At 38.7% G+C, this 17781-nt stretch overlaps 1 protein-coding gene across 2 annotated transcripts in view; it reads right to left on the bottom strand.

The window, feature by feature from the left end:
- NBAS (NBAS subunit of NRZ tethering complex) overlaps positions 1-17781 on the bottom strand; it is a 409271-nt gene that overhangs the window by 133619 nt on the left and 257871 nt on the right. For both annotated transcript variants that reach the window (XM_065400708.1, XM_065400709.1), the window contains 3 exons: positions 15880-16109; positions 9456-9566; positions 3731-3981 (listed from right to left, as the gene is read on the bottom strand). In XM_065400708.1, the coding sequence (XP_065256780.1) occupies positions 3731-3981; positions 9456-9566; positions 15880-16109 (592 nt within the window). The remainder of the gene's footprint in view (positions 1-3730; positions 3982-9455; positions 9567-15879; positions 16110-17781) is intronic.

Genomic DNA, 17781 nt, shown 5'->3' with positions numbered 1-17781 from the left:
CCAGGTCCAGGGTGATAAACATATCCTGGCTGTTGGGGAAACCGGTTTCTCCGCTTCCTTGCTGCTGTGAGCTATCTACATCCTCATCTTCCTCGTACCCCGAACCCACTTCCCTGTGTGTTTCTCCAGTGAGGGAGTCATAGCACACGGTTGGGGTAGTGGTGGCTGCACCCCCTAGAATGGCATGCAGCTCCGCGTAGAAGCGGCATGTTTGCGTCTCTGCCCCGGACCTTCCGTTTGCTTCTCTGGCTTTGTGGTAGGCTTGTCGTAGCTCCTTAATTTTCACGCGGCACTGCTGTGCGTCCCTGTTATGGCCTCTGTCCTTCACGGCCTTGGAGACCTTTTCTAATATTTTGCCATTTCGTTTACTGCTACGGAGTTCAGGTAGCACTGATTCATCTCCTCATATGGCGAGCAGATCCCGTACCTCCCGTTCTGTCCATGCTGGAGCTCTTTTGCGATCCTGGGACTCCATCACGGTTACCTGTGCTGATGAGCTCTGCGTGGTCACCTGTGCTCTCCACGCTGAGCAAACAGGAAATGAAATTCAAACGTTCGCGGGGCTTTTCCTGTCTACCTGGTCAGTGCATCTGAGTTGAGAGTGCTGTCCAGAGCAGTCACAATGAAGCACTGTGGGATAGCTCCCGGAGGCCAATAACGTCGAATTCCGTCCACACTACCCCAATTCCGACCCGCTAAGGCCGATTTTATCGCTAATCCCCTCGTCGGAGGTGGAGTAAAGAAACCGGTTTAAAGGGCCCTTTAAGTCGAAAGAAAGTGCTTCGTCGTGTGAACGTGTCCAGGCTTAATTCGATTTAACACTGCTAAAGTCGACCTAAACTCGTAGTGTAGACTAGGCCTAAGTCGACCTAAGCTACGTTGACTCCAGATACGGTATTCATGTAGCTGGAATAGTGTAACTTAGGTTGACTTACCCCAGTAGTGTAGACAAAGCCTCAGACTGTAAGCTCCTCAGGGCAGGGACTTCGTCTTTTGTCTTTACAATTCTATGCACATTTATGATGCTGTACAAATAATAATGCTATGACTGTGGATAAATGAGAAAAAAAGAACACCCTAGCAACTGGGCAAGATCAAGATTAAAGATGCAAGTAAACAGCAGCCAAGAAATGCAAATGTTAAGACTGCTCCCACAATGGTATACATTGACAACAAATCAATAATATATTAAAAATTTACGTAAAAAGATGACAGATTCGAATATTATTTACACCATGACAAGATAACGTTGCTGGAACAACCTTAATTTCCTGCTACTCTGAAACCCTTAATTTCTATAATTTCCTGACTTCTGAATGCTTATTATTACAGCAGCAGTGTTATAACACTTGGTTTTATATTTAATTTCCCAATTTAGAACACACACACACACACACACACACACACACACACACACGGAAATAAAGAAATCCACATATGTTCAGCTTTGGAACTTTTAAATTCTTCAATCTTGGGCCTATGCTAATGGCTTTTAATAGCTGTCTCTTCTGTGAAGTTTATAAGTTCTGCAAGTTTCCAGCCTCAATTCTGCTACTAATGGAGCTGGATGTACTTAATGACAAAAAAAGCAAAGGAGAGACAAACAAAAAAAGTGCTATTTTTGAAAAGATTCATAACATTTTTTCAGACGTGGCTTAGTTTTTTAAATGCAATATATGTCTGGAAATCAATCACATTTTGATGTTTCTAGGCTTAGCCAAGTAAATCAACCAAAAGCAAAATTTTGATAATGATTTTTTTAAATGCGCATTTAATTGAGAATAACAGAGAAAAAATTGCTCAAACTTTCAAAAAATCACATTTGGACTTATAAAAAATGAAAATTTGGCTTAAATTTTATTGTGGAAGATGTGAGCAACTGAAAAGGGGAGTGTGAGCTGCAAGTACCACGTGTGAAGTAAACATGTGTGTACATATGTATTTTATATACATATTGCACATAAAACTATAGTACAAGACCATTATTAAGGCTGCAAAGTCAAATACTCAAAAGTCAGGAAATACCACAAAGCTATTTGTACAACCTTAATTTGGCCCCTTTGTGTGTATTTGTTATGACAGTTTTTAATTTCATGATTACATGCTATTTTTTCCAAAGGACCCCTGCCTCATTCAGTGCACAGACAAACTGTGCTTACTGAATGAGTAATATTCAATATTCTGTTTTATCCTCATAGTTAAATGTTAGCCTCAGGCCTTAATTTACAGCACACTGTTCAAATCCTGCTATAAAGACAGAATTATTAATATCCTTATGGTCTTTCCTATGGCCTTCATTACTATAGCATCTCAGTGCTTAATTAATCAATCCATCTTCACAACACCCCTGTGCGATAAGGGAGTATTATTATCTCTACATTACCACTGGGGGGGTTGAGGCACAGAGATTAAGGTCAAACAGTACACTAATTTTGGGTGCTCAACTTGAGAAGCCTTGAAGACTTGATTTTTTTTTTTTAAAGAGTTCTTAGCGTTATAAAGCACTTTGTACATTTAAAACATTGACTTCAGTTGTAGCTGCAAAGACTAAGCGCTTCTACAAATCAGACCTCAGGTGACCAAGTTGAGCACTGAAAAAATGAGGAACACAAACAATTAGTGGGAACCTCTGAAAAGTTTACTTTAAGTGACTTGCTTAGCTTCACATAGGAACTCTCTGGCACTGGCCGGGATAGAATCCAATTATCCAATGCTGCATTTGACTGATTTAGCCATAAGACAGTCCTTTCTCTTCCTGCAATCCCCTGTATTATTCACAACACACCTTCCAATCTCTGCAGCATGAGACGGGGTTGCTAAGACAGTCCTTCATTTACAATGCAACCCTCATTCATCCCCAGAGCAGAGCCATCCAGTGTATTGAAATGTTTTCTAAAAACATTCAGCTTGAGGCAGACACCCCCTATCATGTCAAGTTTCAAACCAAACAATTACAATTTGGCAAAGTTCTACACAACTGAAAAGAGGGTCTTATAATGGGTAGTGTCAGGCAACTTTAATAATGGGGACACTATTAGCCCTGCTTAAAAATATAATTACATAAATGCCTGTTGCCAGGCCGGGTGAAAAATAGTAGTTAAAAATGTATCCCTTTCTGCAGAATAAAGTAATATCAAACAACATTATTTAAAAAAAATATGAACTTTTGAAAGAAAAATGCTTAACATCTATGAAATTATGTATTATGTAATTAAGATTTTTGATAGGCACACCAATACACAGAATGCATTTTAGGTAGTTTAAGAGGAGCAGATTTTACATGAACTGCATTTCTGCCCACAGTATGTTATTCAAGTGCTTGTTTTTGTTTTTTAAGCCTCTTCATACACTGTAACCCATATTTTTGCAGAATGGAGAATTTCATTTTAATTATACAAAGATACATTTAATATTTACATAACATTTTTAGAAGCTAAAATATTTAACATTTACTAGACTAGAAATATCAAAATACTGTTTAATTTTTTTTCAGCAATGCATTTTGCTGTAGCTTGCTATGAAAGACTAATCTAAACATGCAATAAATCCAAAGACTAGGTTAATTTTCCTCTGAGGCATAAGAAACCTATTGAGCTCCCTGCATCTATCTGATTTGCTTATAAAAGAGCACCTGATAATTTGAAATTAGAAAGTGTGACCTTGTCAATACTCAGAAAACTGAATAAATGTGGTAAGTAACTATAAAGTACAAAACCAATAAATCTCGTACCTGGTGCAACGGCCTTGAATTTTTTCAGCAGTCGTATGTGAGTTTCAGGTTTGATAGCATGCTTTACAAATTCTGAACAACCGCAATTTTCAAGGAGAGTAAAATAATAAAGCAACCGCTGGTGATCTATGCCTTCAATACCCGGGTAAACATATTTGGCCATGTGTTGATGTAGGGCTTCAGGGTTGGTTTTCAAAGTCTCAAAGAGACCAAGACTTTGTGCTCTGTCTTCTATTTCTCCAGTAGATAAGCTGTGTGTAAAACAAATATTGCTTTAAAGGTTGGACACTCAAGTAAATTAAATACATATTCATTCAAATACAAGAGGTGACATGATAACTAATTTTTTTCCTTAAGCAAAAAGGTTCAATTTTGTAACAGATTTTGAAGTGTGAATACTACTTCATGTACATATGTCTGACGTGTAAAAAGTGATCCCAAATATTTAAGAAATTCTTAAATAATTCATGCTCTTTAACAAGAGGAAAAGAGGCTGCGTAATAAACTACTTATTTAGACATGTATATAGAGAGTCATATCAGTCACATCAGAATATTTCATACTTTCACATTCCAAAGTCATCAAATGGTATTGGATCACCATTTCTATAATAAACATCTATTTTCAGGTTTTATAGTTTGCTGCAAAAATTCAGCTTTAAGATGAAACTTGGCAGCTGGATTCTCCATCATGGAGCAAGATTTTGGCTGGTTTAAGTTTTAAAAGGGTAAGAAAATAGAGCTTTTACAGTTCAAATTTTCTTTAAATTATTCATTTAAAAAAGTAATTATTCTATATTATGAATTGCCTGATTTTGCTATCCACATTTTTTTTTTAACGGCAAAAACCTTCACATTATAAAAAAGGAATGTGCACGTGCATGGGAACAAGCAGCAGCAGAATTAGGATATTCAATAGCTACACTGTACATATGCACTTCAAGCACGATATATTAATGCTTTAGATGTTCAATATAGTCAGAGGACGTGGTCAGTAAAGGGAAAAGGTAATGGCATATCTTTCGGTCATTTGTTTGATTCAGTAACGACCAGAAAGTTAATATCGGCTGGACTGTTGGTGACATGGCAAATGACTTGGGCCAGGATGCTGAAAGGTTCTCCATGTGGAATAACTGTGCTAGACTGGGGCTTTGTTGATTTTATACTAGCTTATACTAGCAATAGATGTTGTTGATAGATAATGCTTAGATCATAGTATCCATTCCCCTGCAAGTACAGCATATAGTACTCATACAGAGGGTACCTTCAGACAGCCTAATCTCTCAAATACATTCAGTCACTAAAATTGGCATTTTGCTAGCAGATTGAAGCATTTCCCCATAGATTTAATGCAGATGAAGATTCAGCTATTCTCTCATGCCTGGGGCTGAGCCCTGTGCAACAGCTTTGAGAAACATCTATAGGTAGGACGAAGAAACCTGCAGTATTACTGCCCATTCTGTACCTACTTTCTGTAGAACCACTTTCCACGTCTGTCAATCTACCAGTGATAGTCATTAAATTTAACTGAACATGAAAATGACACTTAGAATAGCAGGAAGGCCAGAGATTTCTTGAAATAGCTTAGTACAGATAAGAACAACTAAAAAACAAGGTTAAATACAAATGCAGGCAGAATTAAAGCCACAAATGAAAATGTCTAGAATATGCTGAAAATGTAAAGTTGACCAGCTCAAATCTGAAGAATTTAACCCACAGTACATTTCCAATAAGTCAGATGTTTTCTGCTCTCTTCTTGTTTATTAAAGGGAGTTATATATTCTGAATACTGCCTCGGTAGAAGCAACATTGAGACATTTTATATTTACCTGTGATTTCCAAACAGAATATGCTCAGTTTCCAACCCTAAAGATGATTTTTGTCATTGTAAGAACTGCAAACTCAATCTTGTTTCAGTTGGAATTAAGGTCCTACCTTTTACTGTAATAAAGATTCTACATATAGAACAATTAAAAATTTCGATAATGATGCTGAAGACAATGCTACTACCTTGTTCCTTCATAGCTGTATTGGCTCTGCAGTGCTAACGAAATAAAATTCTGTTTTTTTCCTTTCTGACCGTAGCCAAAGTTTAAGCTATTTGCTCAGTTTGGACCCACAGTTAAATCTTCCCAAATCTGCACTTTTTGTTTAATTACCTTGTCAAGACAGATATTAGAATACATTTACTGACACATGATAAATATTGAAACCTCCCTGTTAACTAAATTACAATGTGCCAACATGTTTTATAGACTTCTGTGATCAATAGTCCTTTTCAATAGCTTCTATAGGAAGAAGCAGTTATATTTTCCTTTAGAACATAAAATGTATTTTTAACTTAGGCCAGGTCTACACTACCGCGGTAGTTCGACAGCTGGCAATCGAACTTCCGGGTTCGATTTATCGCGTCTGGTCTGGACGCGATAGATCGATCCCGGAAGCGCTCGCCGTCGACTGCGGTACTCCAGCTCGGCGAGAGGAGTACTGCGCAGTCGACGGGGAGCCTGCCTGCCACGTGTGGACCGCGTCTGAACCGCGGTAAGTTTGAACTAAGGTATGTCGACTTCAGCTACGTTATTCACGTAGCTGAAGTTGCGTACCTTAGTTCGAATTTGGGGGTTAGTGTAGACCAGGCCTTAGATAATAATCACCACAAATTCTGATTCATTGCACGATGCAATATCATATGATCATTACTGTCATCACCTAATAAAAATAAATGATTACTAGTATAAAATGTGTGTCTCTTTTTTCAGAAACTGTCCATAAAGTGGCTTATATAAATACTGCATATTTGTCTAACAATGAGTAACTCTTAGAATAAACTTGTTTTCATTTCAACATTAATGCGTAAGAAGGCATGCATTATTAATACAATAATCCCTAGAGTGAATTATACTGTAATGGCCACATGCTTTCAATCACCCTTAAAATGAGATTATTGTAAAGTAAAGAATGTTCTGCAGTATCTTATATTATTATACATCAATTTTTTTAAGATACTTTTTTAAATTTCATTTGGAAAAAGGACCTTTATTTTGTATTTCACTTATTATAGTCTTCCACAAATACTAATTCATAGATGAGAGAATGAATAAAATGGCAAAAGCCTTAGGTGATATCCCGGCCCCACTGAATTCAGTGGAAGCTTTGCCATTTACTTCAGTGGGCCCAGGATTTCACCCCTTGTGTGTAATTTCTTTTAATGAAATAAATAGTATAGGAACATGTTCGAATTTAAGGGCTGTAGCTTTTTTTCTCTTACTTTTTTTAAGACAGAAAAATTCAGACTGCTCCTCCATCTTCAGACCTCTTCACTCCATACATAAGTAGTTTTATCTCTTACGTCTCATGTTTTATAAAATACGATAACTTTTTCATGCATTTTAATTAATAGTTAATGTTAAAAGGGGTGCAAGTGGTACTGAAAGGTGTGGATACATGAATTATTTCAAATTTAAAGCCAACATCTTCATTTTTTTTTTTACTGAAACTGGTTTAGTTGTGACTTTCAAAACAACAGATAAGAATTGCCCTGGTTCATTGCTTTTGTTCTGTATTTATACCGAGAGCATGAAGCACTGCCATCTGAACCTGCTATAAGGACAGTTGGCATAGCCTCTTATTGTTCCATCTTACCCATTCTTAAAAAGGGGTATGTAGTATTTGCCTGCCTCACAAGGTTGTTGTTACGCATATGTGATTAATTAGAACCAATTAGAATGAGAAACAAAAGTATCCTTTTTTAAATCAATATAACCAAGCGTTGGACATAATCTCCTAAACTGGACCCAATTCGGTAAAACTGCTACAAAGATGAAAGGTGTTCCTGTAAAAAATCAGAACCTCACGTGAATATCATTATGGAGATGAGAGGTATTAATACTATTGACTTTAATGCAAAGAGGATCAAGCCCTATATGAAGAAGTGAAGCTTATGTAATAGAAGTGTAATTCCTGTGCATGGTGATAAATTATAACTAAGGTTAAGATTTTGTCACGGGTATTGTTAGTAAAAATCACAGACAGGTCATGGGCAATAAACAAAAATTAATGAAAGTCTGTGGTCAGGAGCGCTGAACGCTGGTCCAAGGCTGGGCTGCCCTCGGCTGCTGCTCCAGACCCAAACCCAGAGCCTGGCTGCAGCTTCAGCCTCTGGGTGGCTGCTGCTGCGGCTGCTCCAACCTTCTCAACTGACTGCTGCTCCAGCCCGCGTTGCTCCATCCGTGGGGCTAGACAGCTGTTCCAGCCCTGCTGCTCTGGTACAGGCTGAAGCCAAAGAAGTCATGGAGGTCCTTTAAAGTCACGGAATCCACGACCTCAGTGACAAAATCGTATCCTTAATTATAAATAACTTGGCATCAGCCAAATGTATTCCCCAATGCAATCTTATATTTCATATATAATGACAATGTCGGTAGATATACAAAAGTATGACCTCTTTAACTTAAATATTCTAAAATTCACACACATTTTAATTGTTTTTAGCACATCACCTGTTTCTCCAACAAAATTCAGACAATTTGCATTTAGTAGTGTTAGATACAAAGACGTGATAGCGACATTCTTTTATGTTACATTTTCTCCTTTTCATTAAAAAAAAAAAATAAAACTTTTTTCTACTGTTAACAATACATGAAATAAATATGGTAATTGAATGACCATCATGAAATCCTCAGGAATGAAGCATATACATTTCTGTGTCATTTAAACAGGCCAACTGCATCCCCCTGCATGCATGGATTTTGAGAAGCGCAAGAACCTTCTAGAACTGCTTGAAGAATATAACATTGTTTTCAAAATTCTATAAAATATTTAATGCCTCAGTCATTAGTGAGTTGACACTCATTTGGAAAAAAGTAATTCCATATCCTAAGAAGATTTTAAGAAGCTAAGGAATGAGAAGAAATGGTTTGTGTTTAGTGAGGTCAGGGCCAGGGCCGGCTCTAGGATTTTTGCCGCCCCAAGCAAAAACAATTTTGGCCGCCCCCCCCGTTTTTTTCTTACCCCACCCCCGGCCCCGCCTCAACTCCGCCCCTTCCCCAAATCCCCAGCCCTGCCTCCTCCCCCCAGGCTCTCAAGCCTAGGAGGGAGGGAGGTAGGGAGGGAGGGGGAGAAGCGGCACGCGCGCCGCGGCCACTCGGGAGCTCCCCCTCCCTCCAGATTTGAGAGCCTGGGAGGGAGGGCGAGCAGCGGCGCGCGAATCAGCTGTTTCGCGCGCCGTGGCGTGCGAGCGGCAGCAGCGGAGGTGAGCTAGGGCGGCTGGGGCACATTTTTAGGGGCGGCAGGGGCGGCATTCTGGCGCCGGCCATGCCGCCCCTAAAAATGTGCCGCCCCAAGCACCAGCTTGTTTTGCTGGTGCCTAGAGCCGGCCCTGGTCAGGGCTTAGTGAAAACAGAGGCCTAAACACTGAAGAATCCATAGGAACTCGTACATTGATTCAAAGCCCAAAAGGTTGAATAAGAACAACAAGGGAGGTACAGATGGGAGCTCATGAAGCCTTGAAGAGCCATTTAACCCTTCCTCCATTAATCCTTTTATGGGTTGTTAAGGAAGGCCTGATTAAAATGTAAATGTATGGAAAATGTGAAGCATGCTATGTGAAAGTAAAGCAAATGTAGTAAACAAAAGCTGCTTCTTTCTGCCATGAGAATTCTCTTGGAATGGGTCATACCTCAATGGAACAGAACTGTAAATTAATTCAGATGAGCCTCAACACTTACCCACTATCAGTGAACAGAAACTCAAGATGTGTCATATAAACTTCCCAAAGTGGAACACTGTAACGTTGAGCCAAGGAAAGAGCGATCTTGTACACATTTTCTTCAAGTGTTCTTGTTAGGGGAGAACCATAAAACACAGCAAGAGAAAACAAAATAACTGGTCACTCTAAAATGCTCAGAAAAAAAAGTCAAAGAAAAACACTTAAGCTAGAAAAGGCATTGTTGCTCTGCATACCTCCCCCCCCAACCCCATGCACAAACTGAGAAACAACAATTCAAATTAGTTTTATTTCTTTGTTTTATTCTCAAAAGTAAAACAGATTAGAAATCTATCATTCTGGAATTGCTTGTATGGGATAAATAAAAATTCCTATAGGTATAGGTATCAAAATATTAGGGATAGATTTTTCAAAGGCACAAATAGAAGTTATGTAAATGTAAACAAACTTGTTTATCTTAGTGATTGGCTAAACAAGAAGTAGGACTGACTGGACTTGTAGGATCTAAAGTTTTACATTGTTTTGTTTTTGAGTACAGTTATGTAACAAAAAAAAATCTAGATTTGTAAATTGCACTTTCACGATAGAGATTGCACTACAGTACTTGTATGAGGTAAATTGAAAAATACTATTCTTTTATTTATCATTTTTACAGTGAAAATATTTGTAATAAAAATAATAATATAAAGCGAGCACTATACACTTTGTATTCTGTGTTGTAATTAAAATCAAATATTTGAAAATGTAGAAAAACATCCAAAATATTTAATAAATTTCAATTGGTATTCTATTGTTTAATAGTGTGATTAAAACCACGATTAGTTGTGATTATTTTTTTTTTTTGAGTTAATTGTGTGAGTTAACTGCGATTAACTGACAGCCCTTACTATATACATAGTTTCATTCAGGTGCAGGTTCTTTGGGGGTTTTTGGGGGCTTAACCCTGATTCGAGGGATATAATAGAGACAGGGACTGATAGATCTGTCTATTAAGATCACCTGACACTTCCCATTTTCTCAGTTGCTTATAGGTTTGCTAAGCTTTAAAGTTTGGGGTGAAATTTTCTATGCTAGTTGTCTGCCTCAGGCTGAGATTATTTTGGAAAATTTCAGCCAAAATGGTTCAGCCATTTTGGAGAACAAGGCTAGGGAAAAATACATTTTCTCCATATTAATCAATACTGGTGACCCTTTCTGAACAGCTCTAGTGTCCCCATGCTTTGGAACAGGGACTGGGACAAGAATCCTGAGAAGTGGAAATGGACTGATTAGGTGAGGAGAATGGGACTGGGAGGAAGAGCCGGGGTGGGAAAAAGATAGCACTGGGAAGGAACAGTTGTGATCATCTAGTTTGACCTCCGGCATAACACAGGACTTTCTTGAATTAATTTCTGCTTCAAATCCAATAGTTGTGTCTGAAGATGAGTATATCTTTTAGAAAAAGATCCTTAAAGATTTCCAGTGATGAGAATCGACCACAACCCTTGGTTAGTTTTTTTGATAATTACCCTCACTGTTAAAAACTTGTGCCTTATAAATTTGTCTAGTTTCAAATTCCAGCCATTGGATCTTGTTATACCTTTGTCAGCAAGACTGATAACCCCGTTTCAGATTTGTTCCCTATGTAGGGATATATCAAATCACTAAGGCCCATAACCTGAGTGTCATCTTCAACTTGAACCTCTCTCTAGGTATACACATCTAGGCTGTGTCTAAATCTTGCATATTCTTTGTGCACTACATCTCTATGATACAGCCTTTCCTAACCACCCATAAAGCTAGGCTCTCAGCATCTCACATCTCAATTACTGCAATACCCTTCTCTCTGGCCATGACAAATGCAATCTTGCCCCACTCATATTCATTCAGAATGCCGCTGCAAAGATCATTCTCCTAGCCCATCACTTAGATGATGTCACTTCTCTCCTTCCATCTCTTCAACTGGGTTCCCCTTCTCTACCATATAAAATATAAGCTGCTTGTCTTCACTTTCAAGCCCTTCATGGCTTATCCCCATTTTACCTATCATCTCTCACTCACAATCAAAGTGTGGACTCCTTTCTCTGATTGGCCAATGATGCCACCCTCGACCACTTGTTAAATTTTAAAACAAGCACTTTTATGCTTTCTCCCATGCTACCCCTCACATTTGCTCCCTATCGTCTGTAAAGTGACCTCATTGTCCTTCTTAAAACGTTCCTTTGCCATGATGCATACAATAAACTTGACAACAGTTAGGAAACTGATGCGTTGATGCCATAGCCTACCGTGGTGACCAATATTGTCCCAATGTTTCCTTGTAGTTCCCTGTCTATCTGAATCCATCTAGGTATAACGCAAGAGACAATAGATTGCTACTCTTTGGGGCTTTTTATTCTGTTTGTACAGCACCTAGCACAATGGGGCCCTGGTCCATGACTATAGCTCCTATGTACTATGGAAATACAAATAATAAGAATGATTTTATGGTGTTTTTCCAGAGCATTGATTAAAATATTAAATAAAGTAGAACCCCACTAGAAACATACCCTTTTGGTCATTATTCTGTGTTTACAATTACATTTTGAGAACTACCAGTTACCCTGGTTTTAATCCCAATAAGTGTGCCGTGTTGCTTTTGTATCATTCCAGTTTCTTAATCAAGATGTCAAATGCCTTATGGGTGCCAAAGCATACAACATCAACACTATTACCTTTCTCAACCAAACTTGTGATCTCATCCAAGAATGATATCAAGTTAGTTTGACAAGGTCCATTTTCTATAAAATCATGTTGATTGGCATTAATATTATCCCAATTCTTTAGTAATTGAGTCCCATAACAGCTGGTCCATTATTTTGCCCATGATCGAAGAATAGTTGCACAGGAGGCTAGTGAACAGTGTATTGGCAACAGAACTGCAAGAATCTATGCAACATTTCTTACATCACTGTCACTGGACCACCAGAGCAATAAAAGGGCAACTGGGAAGAAAAAAAAAAAAAAAAAAAAAGGCAGAGAGGAGGTTGCCTCTACTATTTTGGGGGTTATTTAAAGCCTTGCTCTATACTGACCAAGTTTTAGATTTAGAATGTTGGGTCCACTCCAATTTCCTTCCCTTCTGATTCCTAGTGCACACATTAATGTATTTTTATCCGGGTTCCCACACTTCCCATAAAATTCATCATGACATCCCACTGCACTATTCTCCATAAAATATGGAAGAACTAAAACAAGATAACGGACAATATATATGAGCAGGGAACAATATCATGCTGGGATATCACCACACCTTTGATACGTTAATGGCCTTTGGTTTATGAGTATTTACCCAAACAATGACAATATCATAGCAAAACAGACTCCCTGTGATGTCTGTGCCTTTCTGCAATTATCAAATCACTGATGGCAAAGATTTGGGAAAAAAAACATTTTGCATTGATTAATATATTGTGCAAATTAAAAGGCGGTTAAAAAAAAAGTTAGAATAAAAAAATAATGTTAGACCACAGATGTTTATCTATTATCTCTTTTCTTCTCTTTTTGATAGGTGTCTTTTCTGCTCATGACAGTACCACCACTTTCTACCCTTCCACTGCAGCAAGGCTTCCTGTCTCCATACTCCACAAGGAAAAACTAGGCTCAATACTTTTATTCATGTGTGGGAAGAGACTATTGGAATCCTTTCTGCCCTCCAGTAAACCACAGTGTACGGGTCAGGAAGAAGCTGACCCCTATGATTATTTTTTTTAAGTTAACCTGCAATAAGAAAAGACAACTCGAATAGAAAAATTAAAAGGTGCTTGGAGCAACTTTAGTGAACGTAGGGCCTAATCATGCAATCCCTATGCAGAAAAAAATCCTATCACCTTCAGTATAGTAAATGTAGGGCAAAAGCTATTGCATGAGACACTTTGGTTTTGATATTATGCTTAATCAAGTACTTTGTATTAGTGTTTCTTTGTGACCCTATAATATAAAAAAATTAGCTATGAACTACTATCGGGATGGAAGAGTGATAGCATCCATACATTCTCTTCAACAACTTATGCACAAGATGGTTAAACGTGGAAAATATGATGCAATGTGACTGTTACAGGGTGGCAGGGGGTTTTCACTGACCCTCTGTGTTAGCTGGTATTCAAGTCTGGTATAAATCTGCTGAAATTCTGTTAACTTATAGCAGCAGGAATGGCTGTTTAACTCCAAACAATATTTGACAAACACGTACACTATAAGGAGCATTTGCAGGCAAAGGTGACATGTTTTTACAGGGTGCTAGGAAGAATCAAATAGTTTCTGGAACACTAAACTTCTCTTATGTAGAAGATATCAAAAAAGGATGCAGGTGCAGTATACACAACTGAAAATCCCTAGGGCTGGATTCACAAAAGGACTTAAGTGCCTCCCTGGCACCTTAGGTGCCTAAATCCCCCAGGCCCCACTGGAATTCCCAAATCCCCCACTCTGCTGTCCCCAAGCCCTGCAGGCCTCTAAAATTGCTTTGCGTCTACATTTCTGCAGAAAAAGTTCCATAGGTGCCTATATTTCTGCTTGTGAGCATGTACACTGCAGCCCCACGCCAGTCGTCCGAACGCCTAAGCACCACACAAACTGGAGAAAGCTAGGCATTCCTCCACCTAACTTGCCTGTGGGAACCAATTTGATAAGCATGCTCAGAGTTCACCTACCGGATCAGGTCCCTCTATATGAGCTTACACAAAATGGACCAGGAGGGAGGGAGTAGCAACTTCATAACTTTTAGCCCAGTGGTCAGGGTACTTACCTGGGATGTTGGAGACCCACAGTTCAAGTCCCCCTTCTTCACTTGAGCAGGGAGAAGGGATTTGAACAGGAATCTGCCACCTCCCAGATAAATGTCCTAGCTACTGGGCTCTGGGATATTCTGACATGGGGGCTCCTTCAGTTTCTCCTGTTGAAGTTCCATTATGGATAAATAATATTTTAAAAAGTCATTGGCACAGGGGGTCTGGATCCTCCACCTCCCAAGAGGGTGCTCTAATCACCAGGCTACAGAATAATATTCTCAATTTATCTCTTCCCCTGCACTCTTTGGCCCCAATGATTCTTTCATTAATTTATCCACAGTGGAACACCTTCAACATTGAGCGAACAAGCATGAAAAATAATTCTGTGGCGTGGTGGTTAGACCACTGCCCTGGGAGGTGGGAGACCCAGAGCCCAGCCACTTGCTCCATTTGAAAAAAAAAAAAAAAAAGATCCACCGTGGAACAGCTTCAACAGGAAAGACTGAGGAAGGCCCCATAGCAGAATATCCCATAGCCCAGTTGTGAGAGCACTCACCTGAGAGGTGGCAGGTTCCAGTTCAAATTCCTTCTCCTCTCGGGTAGAACAGGTTCTTGAAGAGTAGGTCTCTCACATCTCAGGTCAGTACATTAACCACTGGGTTAAAAATTATGAATGAGGTTCTTCCCCCATACCATGCTCCTTGCTAAAATGGCGTAGGTGCCTAATGCCAAGACAAGGTTTGCAGCTGAAAATCCCGAGCAGAAGGAGGAACCTTCCTGCAGTCTGTATTTAGGCACTTGCTTCCGAGAGAGGGGAGGGCCTTAGCAAAACACTCCTTAGCTTGGCATCTCCCATTGTCTAGTTTAGGTGAGAAGCAGCCTCACTTGTTCGATTTTGTCAATTTCTTTCTAAGGTGCCTATCTTTCCCCATTTATTGTATAGGGAGCCTAGGCACCTAACTCAGACTTTGGGAATCCCAGTGATTTTCTAGGTACCTAGAAGTAAGGTATTTTGATGCTCAGCATTGTCATTTCTTTGTGAATCAAGCCTTTAGGAGGCACTCTGCAGCCTATTCTCGAGAACCCCAAGACTAGAATAAAGGGATTCTGGAAATTAGGATTACAATTCAATAGAAAAATTGAATGGGGAATCCAATAGAGCTGGGTCTCTAGTCAATGCTATGAGACTGATGTACAATCTACCAGATTTGGGGGGGGGGGGGAAGGGGAGTGTATACATTTTTGCAATGTAAGTCTACTATAACTAAATTATCAACATTAAAACAGAGGGTTTATCTATAATGTATTCAAATTCAAATGTGGAAGACACGATATTTTTTAGTGTGGTTCAGAAAAATTCCCCCCTTTTAGGGCATCTGTTTTAATAGACTGTAATAGTAGTAGCTAAAGCACAAAGATAAGGGGGGTGGGAGGGAGTGGAAAGTGTATCTTTACTATTAGAATCCTGCACTTATTGATCCATTTGGTTGGACAAACATCACTTCATCTGACTAGAGTGGTTGGAGAAAAAAGGTTCCATTTATAGCAACACGGCAAAATAAACCTGCAAAATGAGTCCTTCTAAAGGTCAGTGCTGCTGAAAATTTACTTTCCTGTTTTGAATTTTAAATCCTTCCACTTGAACAAAACAGAAACCACACAACAGACATTACTTACTCCGCCAACCCCAGTATAGTTTCTCTCTTGTACTGGCCATCTGCTGTAAACCTCTGCACATCCACTCCTTTGCCAATGCCTTGAAGGATTTGAGCCTGAGTGAAGTCCAGTAGTCGTTCATTGTAGTAGTACAACTGCTTAATCAAAGTTGCTATTTCTTCAGGCCAGTCTTCATAGCCACACTGAGAAACGTGCTTTGTGACCATCTTAATCAGCTCTTTTGGGTCAGCCTGTGAAATCAATTAAAAAAAAGAAAAAGAAAAAAAAAAAGCCTTTATTTTAAAACTCTAAAACAAAGTTGCCATTCTAAGATCCATCTGATGGTGTTTTCATTAATCAACCATGAAATATTTCTTCCATCCTGAGAGAGATGATCAGATCTTGCGGTATTCCACATTTTAAACATAGGAACCTCTCAGAAACTTGTAGAACCTTGTAGAAATGTAAGTGTGACCACTGAATGCTAAATAACCTGAACACATTTATATAATTGATGCAAATCAAATCTGCACAGCTGTCAAACTTGTATTTGTACTGGAGGAGATAAATAAAGGAAACAAATTTTCTTTTTGATTAGTGGAAGTAATATTATAGTGCACATTTTGTAATAGTAGTAAAAGCACAAAAATAAGAGGAAAGTCTATTTACTACTAAAATCCTGCATTTATTGATCCATTGAGCTGAAAGATTAATTAGCAGACCCTAAACTATCTGTATAAAATATAAGTTACCTGATTACAAATTAGCTAACGGCCATCCTACAGTCAAACAGGGGAACATACTACAAATATTAAAATAATTCTTCTGAATCAATGACTGTTTCCAATGCACCGAGAGAAATAACATACAAATGTAACAGCATATCCATAACAGGATAAAGAGTTGTTTAGAGGTTTAAAAATCATCTGTGTTATGTATTTAAAGTGCACAATGGCTGTAGTATCTAGCTCAAAACTGCACACAGAAATGAGATCTTTGAATGTGCATTATAGTTTCCACATTCATAAATCCATGGCACACAGAGACAGATACACTTTTGAAAATCTGGCCACAAATAATTTTGTATTGTGTGTATTATGAATACGGTATCTTCCATTTATACAGCGATATTCATGCCAAAGTAATTCACAGACTATCTTAACCATGATAGAAGCTACACAGTGATCCACTTACTCAGCCACTGAAACATAGCAAACTCTGTGGTCAAACAGAATGTAGCAAAACGACCCTACTTTTTAGGACAGGAAATGAATATGGTATCTATTTGAAATGGCAGAGGAATGTATACACAGCAGGAAAATGCAATTACCTAGGAATGTTGACAGTGCACTGTGTTTAGTCATGTTCTCTTAAGAAAAGTTGCATGTGATCTATAATAGCAGAGTGTGATCAACACCTTGACTTTACCGCTTATCTGAAAAATGACACCGTTAGCAATATAATACCCCCAACACAATACTGTGACTTTATTACGGGCTCTGAGGGAAGAGTGCCACCTACAGGATCACCAACACTTATTCCTGTATCATCTTGTTTATCCTTGTGTGACAAGCAGGGTCCAGACACCCCAAAGGGAGAACCGGGGTCCTGAACCCCAAAGAATAAGAAACTGAATCAACTGGTTGTATACAATGTTATTGTGTAAAAATATATGTCAATTAAGGTCTTTTATGAAAGCTTATAATGTTCTGAACTTGGTGGTCATTAGGAAATATTTGTTCAGGTTATCGTTATGAATGTAGGCATGTATATATGTGTAGAGAATGGTAATTGTAACTGTGGTGCAACTACAGCATCACCTCACAACAGGGGGTGAAGCAATCAGGCAGGGAGGATCATCTCTCAGGCTAGTTGTTCACATGAAATTAACTGCCGGTACCTAACATTGTACAACCTAGGGAA

This window comes from Emys orbicularis, chromosome 3 (assembly GCF_028017835.1).
Source record: "Emys orbicularis isolate rEmyOrb1 chromosome 3, rEmyOrb1.hap1, whole genome shotgun sequence".
Lineage (NCBI taxonomy): Eukaryota > Metazoa > Chordata > Testudines > Emydidae > Emys > Emys orbicularis.
The sequence above is the reverse complement of the archived record's forward strand: the minus strand, read 5'-3'. Positions and strand labels throughout refer to the sequence as shown.